Here is a 20,716-nt window from a genome sequence, read left to right on the forward strand (position 1 = left end):
TGTTTATGTGCATGTCCTTTATGATAATTTGAGAACTCCCCAAGGTGCCATAGCTGTCCCCTTTGCAATGATGTCATCTCTCACAAGCTGTTCTTCCAGATGGGGTCAGCACTCCAGATAAGGGGTACCTGGATGAACTTTCTAGCCTGGAATTTTAGGAATGAGGTGGAACCCTAGGTGGGGGTACAATGGACTTTGATTGCTGAGGCCTGTTAGGCTTAGTCAGTCCATAAGCTCCCACCAAGTGTGGCTCAGGAAGACAAAAGGACAAGGCCCTGGGAACAGATGGCTGATGGATCCAATAGACACAAGAGCAGAACGACCGTGGAGACAGAAACAGAATGGAGAGTTGAGTCCCCAGGAAGAGGAGGACTCGTGGACTCCATAAAGATCCGAGAAGAATGGAGTCCTTTGGTGCCACGAGGGTCTGACTTCCTCCTGCCTGAGGAAAAGCACTCTGGCATTGAGGAGATGGGTAGAGTTTTCCCTACCCAGGAATAAATGGATACCCAGTGATTGGGGATTTCTGACAGTTTTCCTGGAGACTGGAGCATCTGCGGAAATCTGATTGAGTGAATGGACCCTAAGAAAAGTGGGGTGTTCAGGGAAGAAGGCAGGCACGAGTGAGATGGGAGCAGTCCTGTGCACAAGGGGCTTGGGGGAAGGCCCTTACAGTATGGGGACGCCCAGGAACCTCGCTGGCCTAGAGGCCCGGGGTGCTGAGCCCCTGGGGCGCTCACCGGGTGGTTTGGGGACTGGGAGGTCCCTGGGCGCCAGGGGGGGGGGGGGGGGGGGGGGGGAGGGGGAGGGGCGGGGTCGGGCGGCCTGCCGGGGAAGTCACACTCGGCCGCCGCCGCGGGCGCAGCGAGCGGAGACGCGCCGGGCCGAGGCGACCTGACCTGGACGAGCGAGCGGCGCGCGCGGGGGCCCAGGCGGGGGGCGGGAGGCAGCGGCGGGCAGCGCGGGCCGCCCGACCCGGGAGAAGTGGAGCCGAGAGGAGCGGGGGACACGGGCGGGGCCGCCGCAGCTCCGGATGGGACCAGCGCCCGGGCCCGTTAGTCCAGGCAGGAGCTTCGGGAGAAGCCGTCACTGGGAGAGTCACCCCTGCCTTTCCCTCCCCTCTGGCCCAGGCCTCGCTTCGCTCCCTGCCTGCCCATGTCCCAGTCCTTCCGCGGCGGGCGCCCTCCCACCTCAGCCCGGGGCTCTGGCTTCTCGCAGCTCTTTGCCCTCCCGGCCCGGTCAGCTGTGAGGTGCCCCCGGGCCGTTTCTTTGTGCCAGCCTCCCCCAAGTCCCTACCCCATCCCAGGCTCAGATTCCCCCCTTCTCGGCTTGGGATTGTCAGGCTACTTCACCTCTCACTGTCCTCATCCCGGTCGCAGGCCCCCTTGGTCTCTTCTTCCTTCTGCCACCCTATCCTTAGTCCCTGGACCTGGCTGTGGGCTGGTAGCCCACTCCTTCCCGACCCAGGTTTCCCCCCATCCTCTTCTTGCGTGGTCCCCAGCACTTTCTCTATCCGGGCCCACTAAGCTTGTCCCCACTTCTCTTCCTGGCCCTCTTCCCCAGGCTCCAGGCTGGGTGGCGCTTGTGCCTGCCCAGTAGGCCAGAGCGGCCCCTGGTTCGGGGGACCGTGGGTCAGCTGCTCTATCCCCATGGCACTGCCATCCCTGCTGCTGGTGGTGGCAGCCCTGGCAGGTGGGGTGCGTCCTCCGGGGGCACGGAACCTGACGCTGGCGGTGGTGCTGCCAGAACACAACCTGAGCTATGCCTGGGCCTGGCCACGGGTGGGTCCTGCTGTGGCACTGGCTGTGGAGGCACTGGGCCGGGCACTGCCCGTGGACCTGCGGTTTGTCAGCTCCGAACTAGACGGCGCCTGCTCTGAGTACCTGGCACCACTGCGCGCTGTGGACCTCAAGCTGTACCATGACCCCGACCTTCTTTTGGGCCCCGGTTGTGTGTACCCCGCTGCCTCTGTGGCTCGCTTTGCCTCACACTGGCGCCTTCCCCTCCTGACTGCGGGGGCAGTGGCCTCTGGCTTTGCAGCTAAGAATGAGCATTATCGTACCCTGGTTCGCACTGGCCCCTCTGCGCCCAAGCTGGGTGAGTTTGTAGTGACATTGCACGGGCACTTCAATTGGACAGCTCGGGCTGCTTTGCTGTATCTGGATGCTCGCACAGATGACCGGCCCCACTACTTCACCATCGAGGGCGTCTTTGAGGCCCTGCAGGGCAGCAACCTCAGTGTGCAGCACCAGGTGTATGCCCGAGAGCCAGGTGGCCCTGAGCAAGCCACACACTTCATCAGAGCCAACGGGCGCAGTAAGTGTGGCCCGGACTGTTTCAGAAACAGGGGAGGTGGGCTGCTATGTCCCCGGAGCAGTGCAACACAGAGAAATAGGCAGAGATAGGAAGGGGAGAGTTCTATGTGATGGTTGGGATAGAGGAACTTTTGAGGACAGAGCTCCTGAGAGAACCTGGCATCAGTCAGAGGTCAGCAAGGCTGAGACTGGGGCTGGGGTTTGAGTAGTGGATGTGGGTGATGTCTGATTTGAGATGTGCACCTGTCTGTGAGCAGAGACCCCTTAGATTGGAACACAAGGTCTCTTGGTAGCATAGAGATGACCCTATGGGTTCAGGTTTGATTGGGAAAGCAGGTAAGGCTCACACAAAAATTGTGAGCACAAGTGCTTGTGAGCCTAGGGAGAGGCAGGCAGGAGGGGAACGTGGGGGCTGTGAAGTCTAGCAAACACAGCTCTGGGGGAAGGAGGGGCTTGGGTCATCACGCCTGTCTCTGGGGTCTGGAGTTGGGCTCTGACTTGGACCAGATGGTCCATGTGGCCCCAGGGCATTTGGGACATGAGCTCTAAGGGGAGGGATGGGAACATCTGTTGGGTGGTCGATGGGTAGGGCACTCTCTTGTAATGGGATGACTCAGAGAGGAGGGGGGACCTGGATGCTGTCTCAGGGTGCCCTTCTGTCCTGTGCGCTCCCAGTTGTGTATATCTGCGGCCCTCTGGAAATGCTGCATGAGATCCTGCTTCAGGCCCAGAGGGAGAACCTGACCAATGGGGACTATGTCTTCTTTTACCTTGATGTCTTTGGGGAGAGTCTCCGAGCAGGCCCCACACGTGCAACAGGCCGGCCATGGCAGGACAATCGAACCCAGGAACAGGCCCAGGCCCTCAGAGAGGCCTTTCAGGTACCTTCGGAACCCAAACTAAAGATGGGAAGACTCACTGGTTGGAGGGTCTGTTTCTCCCAAGACCCTCCTGAAGGCCCTGGAATAGGGCAGGTGTGGTGCGCTAGGGAAGTGAAATGGTCAGAAATGTTCTGTGTCTGGTCTCGCTCTTCCTTCCTGAGATTTGTGACTGTTACCTAGTGTGCTTGCCAAGACTGACCTTGGCCGCTACCAGAGATCTTAGGATGCTTTCCTAAAGCGCCAGCAGTGAGCTGGAAGGCAGGAAGGGAAAGACCTGAGCCTTGTCCTGGGAAGGGCTGTCATCCTTATTGGAGAGGCAAGGTGAAATTATAATATAGTGTGTGAGGAAAGGAGACAGTTTTGTGCATGAAACAGGTCCCAAGAGACAGAGGTTCTGGAGAGGAATGGTGGATATAGGCTTTTGTAAAGGAAATGAATCTGTTGTAATTTTCATGGCACACGCCATACCCACAGAGTGGGGGAACAGGGATCCAGAAGACTGTTCAGGGGACAGACGGTTTGCATGGTTGGCCTGGTAAGAAAGCTTGGTCCGTGTTTTGAGACAGGGTCTCAGACTGGCCTTGAACAAGTACTGGGATTATAGATATGGGCTTTAAAAAGGGTTCATTTAAGGCCCATCTGGGAGACAAAGATGGACTTTAAGTGTTAAGGACTGGGACTAGAGCTAGTGTCCTTGACTTTTTTTTTTTTTGTATGATAATACATGTATAGCGTAACTCAGGCTGTGTTAGAAGAGGCGACCAACTCGTAGCTCAGCAAACGTGAGGTGATATGGCTTGAATTAAGGTGATAGATTAAGAAGAATGGGAGGAAATTAATTTATGAAAGAACTTGGAGAAGAAAGTCGGAGTTACTGTGCACTTCCTGCCTGTGGCCCAAGTTTTCAGTGACCTGTTCCCTGAAGAAGAAAATCCCAACTCTATATGAAGACATTTAAGACTTGGTAGTTAGCTCTCTGTCTGTGGCTTCAGCAGTACTTGCTGATGCCCTCAAGCTGAGCAGTCCAGCTCACTCACCCCGTGTAGCCCAGGCCTCCTTCCCTCCTGCCTGTGTGCACCTTTTGATCCTTCAGTGTGCACCTTTTGGTCCTTTTGTGTGCATTTTCTTTTCTCTTCTTCCCTCATTTTAAACCTCCCTCTTGAGATCAGACCTTTGACTCTCTGCCTGGTTTCCACACCAGTCTCCACTGACCTGTGTATGTAAGCGTTTCCTATTTGTTTATCCGTGGCCCTCAAAAAGTATTTGAGGTGGCTTTCAGAATGAGGTAAGATCCTTCCCACTCCAAGATTCTTTGGTTCTAAGGAGAGTCTACAGGGCCTGGACCTGGATGGCCATTCTTCTCCAGTGAGTAAGATTTTATGTGGCTGAGATTATATATTAAGTTGTGAATGGTGAGCGTGGCTGACCGTGAATGACATATCTGTTTGCATGCCTGCCTACTAGTCAGTGACTGTCATACTTGGACATGGGGCAGTGACGGGGCAGGTTTTGTTTATGTTATAACCTTTCCCTGAAACAACCAGCTCACCTGTGTCTATATAATGATTCCGTGCTCTGTAAGATCCCCAAGTCCCAGGCTGAGCTGGGTCCCTTCCTCTGGTGCTTAACTCTGCTTACTAGAGAGCACGTTATTCAGTTCATATTTGAGTCGCTCAGAGGCCAACTGTTCATATTTACTGAAAACCTGTTATGGCCTCATCACCTTACTCGGTATGGATATGGACAGAGCACACTAGAAATAGTCTCCGTCTTTTTGGAGTTTACAGATAGTAGGCGAGACAGACAAGAAACAAGCTTACTCATTGGTGATAAGGGTCTCCAGAAGAAGAAAAACAGTGGCATGGAAAGCAATGGGGGCTGAACCTTGGCTAGTTCAGGCAAGGCATGTCTGCACCTTCCCTGGGACATAGGGCTCCATAGCTCTCTGGGTAGGAATTGTTTTATTTTTTTTCTCTACCTTCTGGAATTCAACCTAGGATCCTGTGCATGCCAGACAGGTGCCCACCACTATGCTACATCCCCATCCCTGGGTTGTCATCTTTATGCAGAAGAAAAAAAAATCTCTTCCTTGTATGAGAGTCACCAGCAGGCAAGAGACCCCAGCACTTAGAATCGGGGAGAGAATGACCTAGTCAGCTAGTAGCTATATCAATCAGTTAATTCTCGGTTCCTCCCCGCACTGTAGGCCTCACTCAGATAGGAAAAAAGAAGATGTTGTTGTTATAACTTAAGAGAAACAGGCAGTGAAGGATAAGCTGGAGGGAGATGAGGCTTGTGGTGGGTGGGAGTGAGGCATCGTTAGGAAAAACTTCTCTCCTCCGATGCCAGGGCTGCTAGAGGGGAGGGCAGCATGGAGGTCCGAAGTCAGCACTGGCTAAGAACAAAAGAGCAGTGAGCCCTTCCTCCAGAGATGCAATTCCCCTTAGGTCTCAGACGAGGCCAACCCAAGGCAAGGAGGCCAGAGATGCCTAGAACCTTTGTAAAAAGAGACTGTAACATCAAGTTAAGAGTGCGGGCTGGCACTGGGTACCAACGACTGAGGGGGGAGGGAAAGAGCTGCCATTGTAAGTGTGTTGACAGGATTCTCCTTTCTTGTTGAGTTGTCGAGGAACAACAAAGACAGTGCTCGCCGTCATATTCCTTGTGTCTAGCATGTGGTAGATGTTTAACGTATATGTATTGAGTCAAATTAAAAGGAGCGTATGGGGGAGGGGGATAGACCTAGGAATGGTTTTAGAGAGCAGACCTTCTAGGCACCATAACCCAAGGTAAGCCCCTAGGACAGGTAAGAAACATCAATACAGTGGAGCTTCCTAGGAAAGCAGCCAGGCTGGGAGGTTTCAGGGTTGCAGTGAGCAACTGAGAAGTCAGGTTTGATATCCTGAGCCACTGGCGCTCACAGTGGGAAACACTCGCCACGGGAATGGAGGAAAGGAGCTGTGTGTGTGCGTGTGTGTGTGTGTGTGAGTGTGTGCGTGTGTGTGTTTGGGGCACTTCTCTGTAATCTCAGCATTTGGGAGACTAAGGTAGGACGGTTGCTGAGAATTGGAGGCCAGCCTGGGCTATCTGGTAAGATCCTGTCAGAAACAGTAACAAGCCAGCAAATAGAAAGAAGGAAAGCACTAAGCTGAGGGCCTTGGAAGGCAGGCTGTGACTCTTCATGATTTCTTGGGGCCCTGGCTGGCGTCACCTTCTGTTGTGCTCAGAGCAGGTCTCGAGGTGGGTGGCGCCCTCCTGGCCCGCCCCCCATTGAACCCCTTAGTTTTGGCAGTGTTGCTTGTTTGGTTTTCCACTTGGGGCCACTATGAGCTGGGACTCCTTAGCTACCTTTGCCTTCCTTTTAGTCTCTGAGTAAGCACAGAAACTGTTCCGAGTTGTTTTTGTTTTGGGGTTGGCTTTTTTCCTTTTTTTTTTTTTTTTTAGTAGCTAGTTAGTAACTACAGCAAAACATTCTGGAATAGCCATTTCTTAAGCATGGTCTTGGGATCCTGGGGGCTCCAGAAATTCTTTTAGGGGACTGTGAAGTGAAAGCTATTTAAAAATAATGTCAGGATGTTACTTGCCTTTGTCAACGCTCTCCTATGATGGCACAGTTGGATTTTCTAGAGGCCACAGTGCAGGGTGATGTCACCTCTGACAGCCATGGCAAGCACGCCTGTGCATTTTTGCGTTTTCATAATTTATCAGGCTCAGGGTTTTTTTTTTGGGGGGGAGGGGTTTCGAGACAGGGTTTCTCTGTGTAGCCCTGGCTGTCCTGGAACTCACTCTGTAGACCAGGCTGACCTCGAACTCAGAAATCCGCCTGCCTCTGCCTCCCAAGTGCTGATATTAAAGGCATGTGCCACCACTGCCCGGCTATCAGGCTCAGTTTTAATTTTAACTTCTAATTTGGAAACTATTGGTAGATATAAAATTTCTTTGGCGTTCTCAATAAGTTTTAAGAGGAGAAAAGGCTTATGCACAGTAAGCTTGTAATCGCAGCACTTAGGGTTGAAGCAGGAGGATTGGGAGTTTGAGGCTAACAACAAAACAAGAAGAAAAGGAAGAACAAAACAAGGGCTGGAGCGATGGCTCAGCGGTTAAGGGCATTCACTGTTCAGGCTGAGGACCCAAGTTCAATTCCCAGCACCCACATCAGGTGGCTTACAACCTCCTGTCACTCCAGCTCCAGGGCATACAATGCCGAGGGCATGTGTACACACACACACACACACACACACACACACTTGAAAAGGAATTCAGAGATGATGACAATTTTTGTTTTCAAGATAGGGCCTGTTGTGTAACCCAGTTTGGCTTTGAACTCTCTATCCCTCTGCCTTAGCCTCCAGAATGCTGGAACTGTAGGCGTGTGTCACCACCCATGGTATAAAAAAAAAAAAAAAAAAAAGTGATTACTGCCAGCATAGGAGTAAATCTTCAACCTGGAGAGTTTCAGTGTCTAGAAAGTGTTCACGCCTAGTATCAGCCTTTGTTGAAGTATAAATTGTGCTACTCCGATGTGTTTTCCAGCTCTTGGTTTGACTATGTGACCTGCCAACAGTACCATAGATCCCTGTTGAAACAGGTGCTAGTGAATGAAGCCTGTTACTCTGACCCTGAGGGGCACTTCCTGTCTTCCCCATCCCCTCCACAGCCTCCCTTTGCCTTTTCTCCCTTTCCTTCTCTTTCTCCAGCCTGAGTGTGAGTATTAAAAGTGTACAATCAAGCATGCAAGTCTCCCAGTAAGAAAACTCCAGTCTAATAACAACTGCATGTTAGAAACTGATTTCTCTCTCTCTCTCTTTTTTTTTTTTAAGATTTATTTTATTTATTATATGCAAGTATACTGTTGCTTTCTTCAGACGCTCCAGAAGACAGTATCAGATCTCATTACAGATGGTTGTGAGCCACCATGTGGTTGCTGGGATTTGAACTCGGGACCTTCGGAAGAGCAGTCGGTGCTCTTAACCACTGAGCCATCTCGCCAGCCCCGATTTCTCTTTTTTTAAAAAATATTTAACTTTTTGTTTTTATTATTTATTTATTTATTTATTTATTTATTTATTTATTTATTTATTTATTTATTTTTGAGACAGGCTTCTCTGTGTAGCCCTGGCTGTCCTGGAACTCACTTTGTAGACCAGGCTGGCCTCGAACTCAGAAATCCACCTGCCTCTTCCTCCCAAGTGCTGGGATTAAAGGCGTGCGCCACCACCGCCTAGCAGAAACTGATTTCTTATCTGGAACAAATTGACACCTGTAGATCACATGTGATATATTGAGTATGTCTGTGTAGTTCACGTGTGCTTTCTGTGATGAGAATAAACAAGACTGGTAGAAATGGCCAGAATTTTGTTCGGATTTTGTTGTTATTTTATGAGATGACGGCTCGCTATGTAGTCCTGATTGGTCTGGAACTCACTATGTAGACCAGGCTGGTCTAGATCTTATAGCATTCCTTCTGCCCAGCCTCCTGAGTGCTTGGATTACAGACGTGAGCCACCATACCTAGCTTGAAGTGGCTAGATTTTAATCTATCACTTTACATATAGTCATATTTCACACAGTATATTGAACTGACCTCTTACACTGGGTTATAAGACCAGTTTCCTGTCTGAGCAATCTTGTTTAGTTGTGTGGTCCAAGACTGGGCAGTCCCACAGCTACAGAAGGGGGTGTATGAGACTCAAAAGACCTGGGTAGGCAGTTTGATGAGGAACAGAGATGTGTTGATTCATGTCAGTAAAATGCACGCATGGCCGAGACCACGTGTGTAATTTGTTTGTCTGTGCAGTGTGTGTGGGCATGTGACTCACATGACACACATCTGCCTCTTAGTGAGCACACTGTCCATAGTAGATGTTTCCTGTGTGCACAGTAAATTAAATTCATGGTTTTCGCAGATGGAATTACTGTCTTAAAGTGTCTCTCACAGGGTTTGAAATCTAATGCACTGAGAGAAGTCACTATGAACAGGTGACCCACTATGAAAAAGTCAAATTTTAATGGATAACACTATCAGCCTTTAATGCTGCTGGGACAACTATAGCCCCGGTTGGGATGGAACTCACAGATCTGGCCACCTCTGCCTCAATGGCATGTGTCACTATTACCTGGCCAAACAGTGGTGGTTGTTCTTGGTGGTGGCAGGTACTCAGAAAGTGTGGGACAGAGGAGTGCCCATAAGAGTGACAGCCTGGCAGAAGGCCTGATGGTGGAAGGGAGGCAAAGAGGTCCATGGACTGAGTTTATAGATGGAGTTGATTCCATCCTACAGACACCTTTCTAGAACCAGCCCTATCTGTCTTTCATAGAGGGGTGCCACTGCCCCTAATTTTCATACTCATACCAGAGTTTAGTACACTCCAGCCTTCAGACACCACTCCCCTGTGCATGGGTTGCACCGTGTGTGTGTGTGTGTGTGTGTGTGTGTTTACCCAGTTTTCCTATGGTGGTCCTTCCCCTTCTGCTCACCCCGAGTCCTGTTTCCATGGTGCAGACTGTATTGGTGATCACATACCGAGAACCCCCAAATCCTGAGTATCAGGAGTTTCAGAATCGCCTGCTGATCAGAGCCCGGGAAGACTTTGGTGTGGAGCTGGCCCCATCCCTGGTGAGTAGATCTCTGAGGGTCAGAACAGGCTATGAGGAAGGGATTTCTCACAGAGTCCTTGATCATGGAGCAAGCCCCATTTCAGGCCCTTTGACCCCGGGACGGGGGTGGGGGGGTGGGGGAGGGGATGGTACGATAGGGGTGGGAGGAGGGAGAAAGTAAGCCAAGAAAGTGGGGAGGCGTGGGGACACGCAGGGGTGGAAGAGTGAACCAGGAAGGGGACCTCAGGGGACATTTGGAGAGTGTTGCTGCTTGCTGTCTCCAGATGAACCTTATCGCTGGCTGTTTCTATGATGGGATCCTGCTTTATGCCCAAGTCCTGAATGAGACTATACAGGAAGGGGGTACCAGGGAAGATGGACTTCGAATTGTGGAGAAGATGCAGGGACGAAGATACCATGGTAATGAAGGGTGGGGGAGTGGAGGCCTGAGGGCTGACACCAGGCTCAGGAGTGCAGTGGGCAGAAGATGAGCTACTCCGGGCACTGCAGGGAAGAGTCACTGGGGGGGTCAGGAACAGTCAGAGTGGACACACGTCACTGTGGGCAGAGACTCTGAGACAGTGAGATGGAGGGGGGGGTGGGGGGCACGGGAGACGACAGAAGGAGAGTGGCCAGGGTTAGATCTCAAAAGTGAGGGACACTCTTTTTTATTTTAGGTGTAACTGGACTGGTTGTCATGGACAAGAACAATGACCGCGAGACTGATTTCGTCCTGTGGGCCATGGGAGACTTGGATTCTGGGGACTTTCAGGTGATGGGGGAGAGGACAGGGAGGAGGGATTGGCCCTAAGATCCAGAGGGGACAGAATCCTTGGCTCTGGGGGCAGGAGCTTGCTCCCTGCTGGGCCTTCATCATGGTGGGGGCGCAGGGAGAAGGCTGCGCATGCGCACGTGGCAGGCCTGTGGGCCCAGCGTTCTGCTTCCTCACAGCCCGCAGCCCACTACTCAGGAGCAGAGAAGCAGATTTGGTGGACAGGCCGGCCAATTCCCTGGGTGAAGGGGGCCCCACCTTTGGACAATCCCCCCTGTGCCTTTGACTTGGACGACCCATCCTGTGATAAAAGTGGGTGTGTGCAGGGACTGGGAGCAGTCCCCCCTTTACCCCGCCCCTGCGCTCTGCCCCTACCTCACTGACACCCATTCCCACTCCTAGCTATGCCTTCTCTCTGTCTGCAGCTCTCTCTCTTTCCGTCAAGAACGCTCTGCACCTCCTGCGCCTGTGTCTCTCTGCCCTCAGCCCCTCCAGTCTTTCTCAGGGCCTCTCTTCTCTCTTCCTCTCCTTCAGCTCCACTTTCCACTCTGGCAATCGTGGCCCTGGGCACGGGAGTCACCTTCATCATGTTTGGTGTTTCCAGTTTCTTAATTTTCCGGTGAGTTCTGGGTTTTCCTATCCTCATGGTGCCTCTTGCTGCATGGCCTCTGGCTGAGGCAGGGGTCCCTGTCGTGTGGCTGGCACGTCTCCTAACCCGGTGTGGGTTTCTTGGACTGGCAGCTTTCTCTCTGGCCTTTGAATCTGGTTGCCCTTCATCCTAGGTATTTATCTTGCTTTTGTTTGTAACCTGGGTAGGCTAGTTGTTGGTTTAGTTATTGTTGCTGTTGATTTTTGTTTGTTTGTTTTGTGACAAAGTCTTGCTAAGTAGCCCAGACTGGCCTTGAACTCGAGTCTACTCCCTCACACTCCTGAGTACTGGGTTTACTGTTTTTGTGTTTGTGATAAGGTTTCCTTGTAGAGCTCTGGCCTGTCTGGAACTCACTATGTAGACTAGGCTGCCCCTTAACTTCTCAGGGCTTTGCCTACCTCTGCCTTTCAAGTGCTGGAATTAAAGACCTCCTCCACCATGCCTATCTCTGAATAAGGATTTTTTTAAAAAGAACTAGTTTTTATTTATATATCTCCTGTATGTCTGTGTAAATGTATACCACCACACACGTGTAGGTGCCTATAGAGGCTAGAAGAGGCCATTGGATCCTCTGGAGCCTGAGTTACAGGTGGTTGTGAGCCGCCCAGGATGCGTGCTTGGAATTGAACTTGGGTCCTCTGGAAGAGCAGCAGGTGCTCCTAACCACTTAGGCTCATCTCCAGCCCTGGAGCACTGACTTTGGGTAGAGTTCGGGTCAAAGGTGAATGTCTATGCACTGGTCGCCCCCCCCCCTTCCTCACCTCATTCCCACTGAAGTGCAAACAAATTCTCACAGTTCTGGATAGGTGGGAGATCTGAGATCAAGTGTGCAACAGCTTCTGTGTCTGGTGAGGGTGCACGTTCTGATTTGTGGAAAGTAATGTTTTACTGTGTCTTCACAGAGTGGAAGACTGGATGCGCTGACTCAGCTATAGGCTGGGGATGGAGCAGCACCCTGGTAGTAGAGTATTTGCCTAGCATGTTCAAGGCCATAGATTTAATCCCTAGCCTGGAAGAGGAGAATGAAGAGAGAGAGAGAGAGAGAGAGAGAGAGAGAGAGAGAGAGAGAGAGAGAACTAGAGCTGTGTGTGGTGGTATATATCTACAATCCCAACATTTGGAAGGCTGAAGCAGGAAGACCATCACTAGTTTAAGGCCTACCTGTGCCCTGTCTCAAAACCAAATGAAACCAAACCAAACCAAACTACTTTGCCTGTGACACTGAGTGTTCATGTCCCAGTCCGGTGACAGTTGCAGCTTCCTGGAAGCTTAGTGGGTGGCAGGACAGGGCTTGTCCGTCGACTGAGATATGCAGTCCTTACAGGAAGCTGATGCTGGAGAAGGAGCTGGCTAGCATGCTATGGCGCATTCGCTGGGAAGAACTGCAGTTTGGCAACTCGGATCGATATCACAAGGGTGCAGGCAGTCGCCTGACGCTGTCGCTGGTGAGCCCTTGGCCTTCCGTCTTCCTCTGACTTCTTGTTCTCTCTTACCCTGGACCTTTCCCCCCGCACACTGGCCTGTAATGACAGACCCTTGCACCACCACCACCATCTAATGTTCCTTTCATCCTTCCGCCTCTATGTTGCCCTTGGCCCCAGCGGGGATCCAGTTACGGCTCGCTCATGACAGCCCATGGGAAATACCAGATCTTTGCCAACACCGGTCACTTCAAGGTGAAGAGTCATCTGCTTGTTCTGGTTCCCAACCATTTCATTGTGTCTCATCCCCATCTGCCACCTCTGCCCCTGAACCTCTGCCCCCTCACAGTCCCTGCTCTCTTCCCAGCGAAGTTCTTGGGAGCTCTCAGTTCTCTAGCATCTCAGACACCCCTAAGGCTCAGGGTCTTTGTCTGTTTCCACCCCACCTTAGGGAAATGTTGTTGCCATCAAACACGTGAATAAGAAGCGCATCGAGCTGACCCGGCAAGTTCTGTTTGAACTCAAACACGTATGTACTTGGGTATGAGTGGGAGGTGAGGGTGGACAGGGAAGAGGAAATGAGGGGACAATGGTCCCCTGGCTAACTGGGTAAGGGCTTATTTATCACTGATTCCCAGTTGCAGGTGTAAGTAAGAGAAATATCATTGCTCACAGTGGTATTTCTGTATTTAATTTTTTTTTTGAGACATAGTCTCTCTGTGTAACAGCTCTGGCTGTCCTGGAACTACTATGTAGGCTGTCCCTGAACTCACAGAGACCCTACTGCTTCTGCCTCCCCAGTGCTGGGGTTAAAGGTGTGCGCCACCACGCTTGGCCTCTGTATTTAAATTTTAGGGCTGTCAATTCTCTTGTTTTTGTTTTTTGTTTCGGTAGATGAGAGATGTTCAGTTTAACCACCTTACTCGCTTCATCGGAGCCTGCATAGACCCTCCTAACATCTGCATTGTCACCGAGTATTGTCCTCGTGGAAGCTTACAAGTGAGGGACAGGTGTAGGAGACTGTGGTAGGGTGGGGGTGGAGGTTCCAAAGTCACCCTGTGTCAATGGGTAGCCCGTGAGACTGGGGACAGATACTGATCTCTAATGTGTCACTGTCAGGATATTCTAGAAAATGATAGCATCAACCTGGACTGGATGTTTCGCTACTCGCTCATCAATGACCTTGTGAAGGTAAGTCTTCCCCACCATGTAAAATGTCTCAGTCCTTCGGTCTTCGCTGCAGTTTCTCTCCTGGATCTCTAACAGCCAAGCTCTTTCCAAGCCCTCTCCTCCCGTGGCTGAGTGATACAGCGGTCCTATGTCTTGAGAGGTTCTTGTCCTCCTGTCCCAGATATCTTAAATGTTTCTCTAGTGTCTCTTTACCTCAAAGGGTTCCCCTGTAGTAGAATCCCTTAGCTATAGCTGGGCATGCCATCATATGGGAGGTTGAGGCAGGGGGGGCTGCTCTGACTTGGAGCTTGACCAAGGCTTCAGAGTGAGTTTCAGGCGAGTGTGGACTACATAAGAAGATCCTATCCAGAAAAAGAAGACAAGTAATTAAACCAAACCGAACAGTGACAAGGCATCCCTTAGCTGGGTGTGGGTAGTGCACATGTGTAATCCTAGCACTCGCTGAGACAGGAGGATTGGGTGTTCGAGAACAGCCTGAGCATCAGTAAGAATCTGTCTCAAAACAAACAAATGAAGCCGTCGATGAGGCCTCCGTGCACTTGTCTCCTGCAATTTCATGCTTTAACCAATACTCCCATGCCTATAACTAACTGCGGAAGAGGTGTCTAGTCTTTAACATTTCTAAATTTAACTGTTTGTTTCTGGAGACTGGGTCTCTCTGTGTTGCCTTGGCTGACCTGGAAGTATCTCTGTAGACCAGGCTGACCTTGAACTCAAGAGATCTACCTGCCCCGGCTCCTCTGTACTGGGATTAATGGCATGGGACAACACTTGTAGCTTTGATTTCTTTTAGAGACAAGGTTTCATGTTGCCTACACAGGCCTCAAACTTACTATGTAGCCAGAAATTGCTTTGAACTCCTGACTTTCCCATCTCTACCTCCCCAATGCTAACATTGTGGGTGTGCGCTGCCACCGCCGCCACCGTACCTGGTCAGAGACAGAAACGGATATGTATGTTAACCTAAGCGAGAGGAAGGAAACTTGCACTAAATCTGTTTCCATTCTAATGGCCAACCATTTTAAAATGACTCAGAGGCCCGCAGATGGCTGAAGCACGCGGATGAATCTTGCATGGCTCAGACAGTGTTCAGAAGCAGGTCTCATCAGCCTACTAATGAGACCACCTGACTGTGCCTGACACTGGCTCTGATTTTCTGCTAAATTTTCAGAAAGTTTTTTAAAATTAATTTATGCATATGAAAGTTTGCCATCAAGTGAGAGAGGAAAATATTAGGGAAAGCCAATATAGTTTTGGACAGGAGATGTGAGGATAAACATGAAACCCAGGGGTAAATTCACCAGCTTAGGCATTCCTTCCTAAAGGCCTCGAGCTGCTCAAAGCAATAAAGAGGAGGAACTCAAGAGGCCTTGGACCTGTTCAAGGCCAGAGCTTAGCGGTTACACCCTTGTGATTCTGGTCCACAGCAGAGCCTTCTAGCCTCTGTCTGACCACCTGTACTGACTAGGGAGGGCTTCCAGAGTTTTTGTTTGGGGAAACACTGCCTTGCCCTCCCAAGACTGGCCTTTTCATCCCCTGGGGGCAGTGTTCTGACATCTCTGCCTCTAGGAAGCCATGCTTCCACACTGACTTGGCTGTTGTTGCCCACCTCTGTCTACTTTTTTCAAACTTTGTCTTCACTACTGTGTGGTCTAGCATTCCTCTAATAGACCCCATTCTGCTCCCACTATGACCTGGATCCTACACACAGCCACACACAAGAGTTACAAGTGGCTGGCTTTCTATGGAGCATCTAGAGCCTAGCCATGTCTTAAGTCGTGTCCTCCTAAACAGTAGCTAGGAGTGTGAAGTCGGTTCAGGTGCCGTACTGGTTCTGGCTGCTCCCTTCACTGCTCAGCAAGCCGCCATTCTCAGGGAAACTACTGAAGGCTCTCCTTATCCCTCTTCATAAGCAGCTCCTCCTATCCCTTGTGCCTGGTAGTTTGATGCTGTTTACATTGGAAGTGATGGCTTTCCCGTTCTGCCTGCTTCCTCCAGTCGAGGCTCTACAGGAGACATCATCTCAACTTTTTTTCCGTCTTAAGATCCTTTAATCTCTAATGATTTGGGGTTGGTGGTCTGAATATCTTTATGAAGTTAGCTGGATCATGCCATGGACTGAGGTTGCCTAAGCCAGATACAATCCAGACACTTACTCTGTACCCTGCAGGGTATGGCCTTTCTCCACAACAGCATTATTTCATCTCATGGAAGCCTCAAGTCCTCCAACTGTGTAGTGGATAGTCGATTTGTGCTCAAAATAACAGATTACGGTCTGGCTAGCTTCCGATCAACTGCTGAACCGGACGACAGCCATGCCCTCTATGCCAGTGAGACTGACTGCTCCCTGCACCCCCCCACACCATCCCCTCCCCCACACCTCCTCCCCCTGCCGCCTACCTTTTATGTCACCCTTCAAGCCTTGGTTTCCTCCCCGGGAGGGGGTAAGAGGGAGACCAGTAGCAGCAACATGGGGCTGAGCCCAGGTGGCATCCAAGATGCTCTTTGGGGATCCTAGCCAGCCTGTTCACTCTTTGCAGAGAAGCTGTGGACTGCCCCAGAACTGCTTAGCGGGAACCCCTTGCCAACCACAGGCATGCAGAAAGCAGATGTCTACAGCTTTGCCATCATTCTACAGGAAATAGCACTTCGAAGTGGTCCTTTCTACTTGGAAGGCCTGGACCTCAGTCCCAAAGGTGAGAGAGTCTGTTGCTACACACAGTCTCTTCTGCTAGGGGAACCTGAGTCTTCATCCAAACTTTCTGTCACCCTTAGAGATTGTCCAGAAGGTGCGAAATGGTCAGAGGCCGTATTTCCGGCCAAGCATTGACCGGACACAACTGAATGAAGAGTTAGTTTTGCTGATGGAGAGATGCTGGGCCCAGGACCCAACAGAACGTCCAGACTTTGGACAAATCAAGGGCTTCATTCGCCGGTTTAACAAGTGAGAGGTCACCCAGGCTCAGAGGCTCCCGGGGACAGAAGCATTATCATTCTCAGTGGATGAGGCTGGTGTGCCCCAAGGGTGGGTTAGATAGGAAGCCTTGTCACTCTTGAGGACCTTGGAGCAGGTGTGATAGCCTGGCCTCCCTGCAGGGAAGGTGGTACCAGCATATTGGACAACCTCTTGCTGCGCATGGAACAGTACGCCAATAACTTGGAAAAGCTGGTGGAGGAACGCACACAGGCCTATCTCGAGGAGAAACGCAAAGCTGAGGCCCTGCTGTACCAAATTCTACCCCAGTAAGACCTTTGTCCCCCTTCTCCAAGAATTTCCTCGTGTTCTATCTCATCCATCTTCTGAGAATTTGTTTGCCACCCTGGGAACCCTGGGTGACGTCTTGCCACAGTAAGCCCTCCTGGCTACAGGCGGAATGCTCTCACTTGGTCTCCATATGGGCGGTGCTGTCGTCTTTCAGCTTCCAGTCCCTCCTTCTTGGGGCACTGTTCTTTCTCACCTTTGTCTGACCAAGTGTATGCAGAACGATTTCAACTGGAACCGCTTATCCCCACGGGGGTCCCCTCATAGTGCATGCCACTTTTGCACCCAGATGTGCACTGAGCTAGGTGACATCTCAGCTGCTTTCCTTTTCTTCCACCAAAGCCAACTTCCATTCTAAGGCTTGGCTGTGCCACATCCCCCCCCCCCTCTCTTGGAGTGGGGCTGAGGGGACCCTCTTGCTTCCTAGTTCTGTGGCAGAGCAGTTAAAACGGGGAGAGACAGTTCAGGCGGAGGCCTTCGACAGCGTCACCATCTACTTCAGTGACATCGTGGGCTTCACAGCGCTGTCAGCTGAGAGCACCCCCATGCAGGTGAGAGCCGTGAGGGGGAGTGGGCATGGGAGTGCTGGGTCTCGAGAGCCTTGCTGGACTAGTTTGCTCTAGAGCTCTTTTGTCTTTCGGCTTGAGAATTTTTTAGGAACTTGGGCACTAATTTCAGAGCCTCTGCTTTCCCGTCCTGTTAGGTGGTGACACTTCTTAATGACCTTTATACCTGCTTTGATGCCATAATCGACAACTTTGATGTCTACAAGGTGAGAGCTGGAGCTGACCTCCTTCTAAGACCCATTTCAAACCCAGTTTCCTGAACCCCACAGACCATATCCACTCCACAGTCAGCGCTCCCTAAGTTTCTCCAGCGTCCTAGTGTTCTCTAATGGGTGTGATTCTAGCAGACGTGGACACTGGTACAACACCGTGGTTCCCAGGCTTCCTGATCACAGGCTTTAGTCCCTTCCTCTCTGGGGTGTTAGTGATACAGACAACTGGTCTCTCCTTCCAGAACAGTCAGAGGATGCGGGCACAGACTGACTATGGATGGGGTGGGGAAAATACATGTTATAAAGCTCTTTGTTAAAGTCATTGTCGGGTTATAAAGTCATTTGTTTAAAGGGCTAACTTGCCCTTGGGAGTAAATATGCTGCATCTGAGTATGGATTTTATAGCTAATTATGTGGCCTTGGGCAGGGTCAGGATTTCTCTGAGCTTTGGTTGTTGCAGCAATAGTTATATGCACACTGATGGGCCGGCGAGAGGGCTTGGTGGGTAAGGGCGGCAAGCCTGGTGTCTTAGGCTCAGTGCCTGGAATCCCTATGATGGAAGAAGAGAACCAACACCCACAGGTGTCCTCTGACTTCCACACTCACGTGCGTGTGGGCGTGCATGCACAAATAAATGTGAGACCTATTTTTTTTTTTTTAAAGTTCCTAACATGTAGTGTGGTTGTGGCAGGTAACAATATTGGGCATGGTGAGACCTGCCTGTCATCCCAGTATTTAGGAGCTGGGACAGACGGATCACGAGTTTAGATTAGTCTTGGCTATTCAATGAGACCCTATCTAAACATAAAAGAGGACTTTTTAAAGCCTACTTTACCCTTTCTGATGTTTCCCTAACAAAATTCCCATAAACCCTTTACTTAAATTCATCAATTATTCTGTTTCCTCCTACTTATTTTATATGTCTCCTCCCCTCTCTGGAACGTTTGGGAATCAAGCGCCCCCAGCTTTTCTCACGCTGCTCTGTTCTAATGCTTCACTACATCCCTGGCCTTTTTTTTTTTTTTAAATTCATACATTCTGGACAATTTGAGAGTAAGTTTTAGATACAGTACGCCTTTATCCCTAAATTCTAAGTGTGGGCTCCCTCCAGACTTCACTGTGAGCCACAGGTTGGTACAGTCACCAGCGTTGAGGGCTGCTTCTTCCCTGACAGCCAGGCCATCTGGTCCATGTACGGAGCATGCGCTACCCTCTTTGTGCCTCTGGGTTCTTTGGACTGGGACTGGGATCCTGTCCACTTGTTCAGCAAATGACACTGAGGCCTCCCCGGGGGCTGGGGTCGTGAGGAGGAGTTGAGTACTCCCCTGTCTGGCCTCCTCTTATCCCCAGATTCTCAGAGCCATGGCGTGCAGTCCCTCGTCTCTCTGGTCAGTCATGGTCTCCCAAGCTGTCAGGATGACTCCTGCTGTCCAGCTAACCTCCTTTCTTGCTCTCCCCGAGACAGCTAGTGATGACCTCTTAAAACTAGTTTTATTATTTTATTTATGTGTGTGCACCTATCTGAATATGTGCCACATGGGTGCAGTTGCTGTGGATGCCACAAGAGGGTGCCATATCCCCTAGAACTGGAATTACAGGGAGTTTGAGCTGCTACATGGATGCTGGGAACTGCTCTGGAGGAGCAGTCAGTGTTCTAATGACTGAGACTACAGGTGACCTTCTAATCTCCCCTTTAAATCAGGTGGAAACCATTGGGGATGCCTACATGGTGGTATCTGGCCTTCCGGGCCGAAACGGTCAGCGCCATGCACCAGAAATTGCTCGAATGGCCCTAGCATTGCTAGATGCTGTCTCTTCCTTCCGCATTCGCCATCGACCCCATGACCAGCTGAGGTTACGCATAGGTGTCCATACTGGTAAGGCTGATTCTCACCTGGCCCTAGTGTCTACTTTTCCAGATCTTTCCCAACCAGTTTGTTTTTACAGGGCCAGTCTGTGCTGGGGTGGTGGGCCTGAAGATGCCCCGGTACTGTCTTTTTGGAGACACAGTAAACACTGCTTCTCGGATGGAGTCGAATGGCCAAGGTGAGGACAATAGCTTTTAACTCCAAACTTGACCTGTCTTACTCTTTTCTTTCTGGAGTTCTTCCCTATCTCTCTGTTGGATGGTCCTGAAGTGCCCCATTCTTGGTCTTATGTTGATTCTTATAATTATGCTCTGGCAGGACTGGGTGGCTTGCCTGGGCAAAACACTCTCTGGCACTGACAATTCTTCTCTTGGCTTTTCTTCAATTTTTCTTTCTCCCTTTGCCCCTGGTCTACATCACCCTAGCTCTAAAGATCCATGTCTCCTCGACCACCAAGGACGCCCTGGATGAGCTGGGATGCTTCCAGCTCGAGCTCCGTGGGGATGTGGAGATGAAGGTGATGGCAGGCCGTGGGGCAGTGGATCATGGGAGGAGGATGGTGGGGGAAGAGAGGGAGACAAAGACACTAACACGCAAGAGTCTGAACTATGTTCATCCCCCTGCCTCCAGGGAAAAGGAAAAATGCGAACTTACTGGCTCTTGGGAGAGCAAAAGGGACCTCCCGGACTCCTGTAAAGCCCAGGCCGGCCATCTTCTGCTGCTGGTACTTGGATTGGCAATGGTCACTGTGTTTCCACACAACAAAAACAGACATAGCCATATCAGATGGAAAACATGCATAGACACAACCCCCCTGCCTTATGTGGAAATCAGAGCCCTCTGCCGCTCAGCCTTGTACATAGACCTGTCCCTCCCTGCCCTGGTCCTCTTCCTGCCTCCTGTAAATATCTGTATCTAGACCAGAATATTTTGTCCAAGTATAAAACAACAACAACAACACAAATCATGGTGTCATTGTCTG

The 20,716-nt window shown here is 50.8% G+C and overlaps 1 protein-coding gene across 2 annotated transcripts; it reads left to right on the forward strand.

Moving 5' to 3' along the window:
• Positions 1-988: 988 nt before the first annotated feature.
• Npr2 (natriuretic peptide receptor 2) lies at positions 989-20,709 on the forward strand. Of its 2 annotated transcripts, XM_021159499.2 has the most exons (22): positions 989-2,316; positions 2,991-3,196; positions 9,699-9,812; positions 10,078-10,213; positions 10,471-10,565; positions 10,745-10,877; positions 11,100-11,184; positions 12,539-12,659; positions 12,816-12,890; positions 13,087-13,164; positions 13,530-13,634; positions 13,755-13,826; positions 15,997-16,156; positions 16,367-16,522; positions 16,602-16,770; positions 16,923-17,069; positions 17,516-17,639; positions 17,792-17,860; positions 19,569-19,743; positions 19,814-19,912; positions 20,160-20,251; positions 20,365-20,709. In XM_021159499.2, exons 1-22 carry the CDS (start codon positions 1,650-1,652, stop codon positions 20,428-20,430), a joined length of 3,144 nt encoding a protein of 1,047 aa, XP_021015158.1. In that variant the 5' UTR covers positions 989-1,649; the 3' UTR covers positions 20,431-20,709. The 2 variants fall into 2 exon arrangements, with proteins under 2 accessions (XP_021015158.1, XP_029332282.1); XM_029476422.1 differs by lacking the exon at positions 12,816-12,890 and having other exon boundaries at positions 20,365-20,692.
• Positions 20,710-20,716: the final 7 nt, after the last annotated feature.

The sequence above is a fragment of the Mus caroli genome, chromosome 4 (assembly GCF_900094665.2).
Source record: "Mus caroli chromosome 4, CAROLI_EIJ_v1.1, whole genome shotgun sequence".
In the NCBI taxonomy this organism is placed as follows: Eukaryota; Metazoa; Chordata; class Mammalia; order Rodentia; family Muridae; genus Mus; species Mus caroli.